Raw genomic sequence first — 5676 nt, 5'->3', positions numbered from 1 at the left:
GAATAGGTGAATTAAGCCCTGGATGTTTTAGTCCAGTGTTGATTTGGCCTGTATTGATGAGGGCATCTGGGTCTGTTGCATAGCTTGGTGGATTGACGAGCATAGGAGTTAGATAAATAGTCTCTTGCTGGAGTGATGCTTTTAGAGGATACTTCTAAGTCAGGACAGGCTTCTCCCCCAGTGTGGCCTTGAGTTGGTCATCATTTTACAGGAGGGGTTGGAAGCTATTAATGATGTTTCTAAGTTGTTCAAATGGGAGGGTTTAGGTGACAATCAGTGGGCTTTTATTGTCCTTGTCATGTGGTTGGTACTGTAACAGGTCAAAGAGGGGTCTGGCTTTGCTGATTTCAGTAGCTATGGTTTTCAGATTGTATTGTAAGTATGGGAATCTCAACTTCACAGCTTTTGGGTGTACATTCTGGTCAGTGGGATGGAGCAGGTACGGTTGGGTGTAGATGATGGATCTAGTGGTGTGCTTTAGCATGAAAGCTGGTGGGTTGAAGGTAGCTGTAGTTGGACAGTTTATTTCTGATGCAATGTGGTGATGATGTGACTACTGAACTTTCACAGTGGTATTTATGAAGACAATATGTTGGGTAGAGTATTCCAGAGTCAGTTTGATGGAAAGGTGGAAGTTAGTCCTGGTAGAATTTCTCAAGAGATTCCTTCCCATGTGTCCATGTGATGAATGTCATCAATGTCTCATACCAGGGGGAAAAGAGGGAAGCTACAGAGGAAGTTGACTTTCGTGTCTGTCATAAAAATGTTTTGGCATATTGTGGGCCAGGTGCATGCCCATGGCAATGCCATTCTTTTATACGTATAGGGAGTCTCCACATCTGAAATAGTTTTGTGTGAGAACCAAGTGGGAAAGTGCAATGGAACTTTCCTTTTTTAGGAAATTTGTGGTGTCCTTCAAATAGCTGACATCTCTAGTGACATATGGAATAGGATAGAGTCAACGTAGCCAGAAACTCCCCTCTGTGATGATGCCAGTGCAAGAGAGAATAGGGCATCGTTGGTTGTCAGGTTTGTGGATCTTAAAGAATAAGTAAAAGGGGCTTGACCCTGGGTTCCCAGGAGTTGGAAGTATCAGTCCTTTCCTGTGCATCTGGAGGTAGCTTCTTTTAAGAGCTTCTATACAGTAGTTCCATCCGGTATTGTTCTTTGAAATAAGGAATTTCTAAATCTCCATGTTAGTGTTCCTCTTCTCAGCCCTGCCAAAGTTGAAGACTTAATGTTTGCATTATAAATAATTTAAAAGAAAACTGCTTAGATCAGTTTAATCCCTGTTATGCAATTCGAGAAGTTTATCAGGAGTCAATCAGTGAAGTAAATGACAGGATATATTATAGTACTTTCCAGAGTATTTGAGTCAGTTGATGGAATTCAATGTCAAGAAAGATTCACACTGTTAGTACATCTTGCATCTCTTCCATGAGCACAACAGGTGGTTAGCCATGCTCCTCTGAAGTTAGGTGGAGTGTGGAACAGGATGCAACCTCAGAGTCTAATTTGTTAACTGTTTTTGCTGAACAGCTCTTGTATTTTACTAGCCTCAGGCTAGCCTACAATATTTACCATGTCATTTGATCTTTTTTTGTACTAAGTGTACATTTTTTGTTTTAAACATGGGAAAGTAATAAAAGCGTTTAGAGGAGTTCAGTTTTAAAAAGGAAGGAAGGATAATCATGTATATGAACTGACAGCTACTCACAAAAAAGAGATACAAAAAGCAACCCGGTTAAAAACATGCTTTCAACTAAATCCAGCTAACTCCAGGTACAATATTATATTTTCCTTACAACAATACCACACCTTCAAAATGAAAAATGGCAATGTCTAGAAATTAGAGGTTAAGTGATCGAACTTGTTCCTTGTTGCCATATAATCAATCACTCACTTTCACACTACCCAATTTATATCACCCACCCAACTCTCTCTGTTCTTCAGAATTTTCAAAATAATGCACACAAATCAAATAATGGACTCCGCAGTAAAGTACTAGAGAAAAGCAAAGGTTGCAGGCACTAATTTTACCCACCGCAATTTTGGTCCCTTGTTTGAAACTGGTCCTAAATTGAAACAAATGTTATGCTTTTTAACCCTGCTACAGGTATTGGCTCTGGCTACATTTGAGAACAGTACCTTAACGTTTGTACTCAGACTACCACTTAGATTATCCATTATTTCATCTTCATCAATCTGGATCTATTCCTATTGTTGTGTTTCTGTTGCTAAGAGGGTCATGTCTGATATTTAAAAAAAAAAATTATAATAGGGCTGCAAGTACTATTATTAAGGTTGTCTGAATGCTTATTTTTTAGGATCAATTTCCAGTTGCTTATCCCTTGTCAAATTTCAAACTTCTGGGCTGAAACTTTCCACATCAGCTGTCTGCTGCAGACTGTGTGTAGAGTTTTTATTTTGTTTTAATTTCAGTGGAAATTGCTCAGGTATTTATAAGAACTAAGCTATGGAAAAATATTTTTTTTCTTGCTCACGTTGAAAAACATTGCATAGTTTTCTTGGGAAGCTCTAATTCTTATGTGTTTTGGGATGGGATTTAAATTTTGATAGAAGACTGGTCTTTTGTCAGATAATGTGCCTATTGTCATCCCCATGAAAAATGTGCCCAAATTTGGCCAAGTTGCAAGCCTTTGAAAAGCTCCTGTGAACTCGCTGATTAGTCATGTGTGTCACTATGATGCAACAAGATTTTTTTTAATTAAAAAAAATTACTAACACACACAGCACTCCACATTAAAAGAGCATGAGTAGTAGTATAATGTTGATATCTCTAAAGTGAGGTGGTACTAAATTTAAAGGGATCTCTGCAACCTTAATTGAGCCACCTTGCATTTATACTTTGTAATGCAGCCTTTAATTATATGATCACATAGTATCTTTGTCTACAGAATGTCTGCCTCATTCAGTACATGGAAAGAACTGGGTCATGGTTGTATATTGAACAAGTTACTTGCTACCAATAGGATTTTTGTATTTCGTTTATTGCTGAAATTGGAAGGTGTGTAGGGAACAAGTCAGGGAATTGCTGGAGGAGAAAGAGACAGTCTCACCGTAAGGGCAGTTAAGATAATGTCTTAGGCTAACTGGATCACATTCCTCCCTGCCACAGGATTCTTAAATGATGCTATGTAACTTACTTAAACCAAGTTTTTCATAAGTGCTTGCTAATTGAATGTTTCTCATTTTCTGTATCCCTAACTTTTGATCCCAGGGGTCTGATTTACAGAAGTGTTAAGTAATGCAATGCAGGTTGATGCTTTACTCTATACTGTATTTTGAACATATGAAGTGCAAAGTACTTTGAACAGTCAAGTGCTAAAAGTCTCAACAAAAGCATCCAAAATTAATGGATCCATCATTCGTATTATAAAAGGGCTAAATCAGCTTAGTTCATCATTCATGTTATAAAAAGGATAAAAATACCCACTCATCCCATGGAATTTTTTTGAAAATAGTTTTGCAGACATTAATAAATTCCTTAAATACCATTCAGAGGTTTGTCTGACTCTCTCTTCCAGCTCCATAGTTGGTCCAATAAAAGACATCGCCCTAAGAAATCCTTGTCTTGCATAATATCTGCATAATTACAGCTACAACATCACTCCAGCACTACTATCAAATACTGTAGTCATAAGCACCATAAAAAAGCTCATGAGGAAATTACTAATTTTTTTTCAAGGTAGGGCTTGAGGGGTATGCAGAAAATTAGGCTTGAGACCACGCACTGTATTATGAGGAGAAAACAATACTGATACTCATGAAAAGAGAACTGCTCATTTCAAACATTGAATGAGATAGGGTTATTGTGGAGTTAATGTATTTATGCACAATGAGGCAAAGTTAAGGCTGCATGTGCTGTGCAGAATAAGTTGGATTAAATACCAGGACTCAATATGAAGATACACTTAACATGTATATATGTTTAAATTACTTCACAAATATTTGTATATTCTAAGACCAGAAGGACCATTGTATTTCTTTAGTCTGGTTTTCTTTCATAAAACAGGCTGCTGGACTATAGTCAATTAATTCCTGTTCATGTTGGTTGCAATGCACCTAATACTTAAGCAGCTGGGACATTTTATTTGTACAAAGAAAACCAAGGTGCAAAGAGGTGAAATTAATTGCCAAAGGTCACGTTTGCAGATAAGCATGTATGGGTTTGAACATGAATCTTTGGCTTCTAGCTATGTGGGCTCAGCCTCTGGCCTGTGTTTCCTGTGGGATGAATCTATTCTTTCTTTTGTAGGAAAGGGATCATCTAATTCAAAATTACCGTCAGTCCCTACGGTTTCTTCAGTGCCTGAGGATTCAGTCTCAAATATGAGGTAATTTCTTTAATTAACCTCAGCAAAAGGTGACATTGCTACTTCTCGCTTTCTTGATGATGTAGTTCATTGGTACGTTCTACTAAGGTATTCGCTTGGAATTTTCATTGCATGATTAATCACTGAAAGCAAGACTCGGTACCTGTTGAAACTGAACTCTTTCAGTTGCTTTAAATGATTGCTGGATCAGGTTGTTCGATAGAAGGATCAGGTTGCTGGATCAGGTTCTTCAGTAAAATGTAATTGTGCTAAATGGGTTCTAGTTACAGATGATGTACCATTCAAACAAAATAATTCCTTCTCTTGCAGAATTTTGATTTTTCTTCTCCATCTAACCTCACATGTCTTTTAATTAGTATTACAGAGAGGCTTGAGCATGCTTTGGAAAAGGCTGCCCCACTTCTAAGAGAGATTTTTGTGGATTTTGCTCCATTTCTTTCTCGCACTCTATTGGGTAGCCATGGGCAAGAGCTGCTGATAGAAGGTACAAGTAAGTTTCTGTTTTCATTTTTTTCTCTACCGGAGGACTTTAAAGGAAACTGTTTTATATAAGCAGATGGAGTTTACATAATCCTATAAACTAAACTATATGCAGTTTTTTCTGTTTGAATGAAGTCGTATTTCAGTTGGTCCTTAAAGTAATGGGAAATATTTAATCAATTTTCAGATTTAAAAAAAAGAAACAAAAATTTTCTTCATTGTATTGGTATCCGCTATGAAATTAAGGTTAACTTTGATGTCAATTGTTAAAACACTAACTAAAAAGAAACGAAAGACTGAATGTCTTGACTATGACACTTTAATAATACAGTATGTTGGAGTTATAGGTTAGCTAAAAGCATTATGATGAACTTGCTGCTGTTTTTCTGGTGCATTATTGGAAGAAAAAGCAGAATCTGATAAATAGCAGCTATGAGGAGAAAGTTCCAGACAGCTGGGAAATTTGTGAGAGACTTAAGGGGATGAAAAAAATGGTGCCAGCTCATGGTGCTGAGAAGCATTTCATTGTCTTTGTGACCAAGTCTCTGTTTAAGAAATAGCGATCATATCTATAAAAGTAGATCATGCATAATTTGCATGTTAAATATGTGCATATAATGCAAATACCTGATCCTGCAGCATCAACTTGGGAGGAAGGAGGACCTGGGAAAGTATAGGCCGGTTAGTCTTACCTCAATCCTGGGCAAGCTTTTTGAGAAAATTATTCTGGTGCATATCCACAAGGGGCTAGCAGGGGAGATTATGCTTCAGGGCAACCAGCACGGGTTCATTAGAGGCAGGTCCTGTCAGACCAACCTAGTGGCCTTCTATGACCAGA

At 37.6% G+C, this 5676-nt stretch overlaps 1 protein-coding gene across 11 annotated transcripts in view; it reads left to right on the top strand.

Annotated features, from left to right (window-relative positions):
* LRBA (LPS responsive beige-like anchor protein) overlaps positions 1–5676 on the top strand; it is a 760533-nt gene that overhangs the window by 255921 nt on the left and 498936 nt on the right. For 8 of the 11 annotated variants that reach the window (XM_019522187.1, XM_019522186.1, XM_019522183.1 and 5 more), the window contains 2 exons: positions 4280–4358; positions 4715–4848. In XM_019522187.1, coding sequence (XP_019377732.1) covers positions 4280–4358; positions 4715–4848 — 213 coding nt within the window. The remainder of the gene's footprint in view (positions 1–4279; positions 4359–4714; positions 4849–5676) is intronic. The other 3 variants (XM_019522192.1, XM_019522189.1, XM_019522184.1) reach the window with 1 other exon arrangement.

The sequence above is a fragment of the Gavialis gangeticus genome, unplaced genomic scaffold, assembly GCF_001723915.1.
Source record: "Gavialis gangeticus isolate Ggan-Ray unplaced genomic scaffold, GavGan_comp1, whole genome shotgun sequence".
NCBI classification, from domain to species: domain Eukaryota; kingdom Metazoa; phylum Chordata; order Crocodylia; family Gavialidae; genus Gavialis; species Gavialis gangeticus.
Note: the sequence above shows the minus strand (reverse complement) of the source record. Positions and strands in the feature narration are given on the sequence as shown.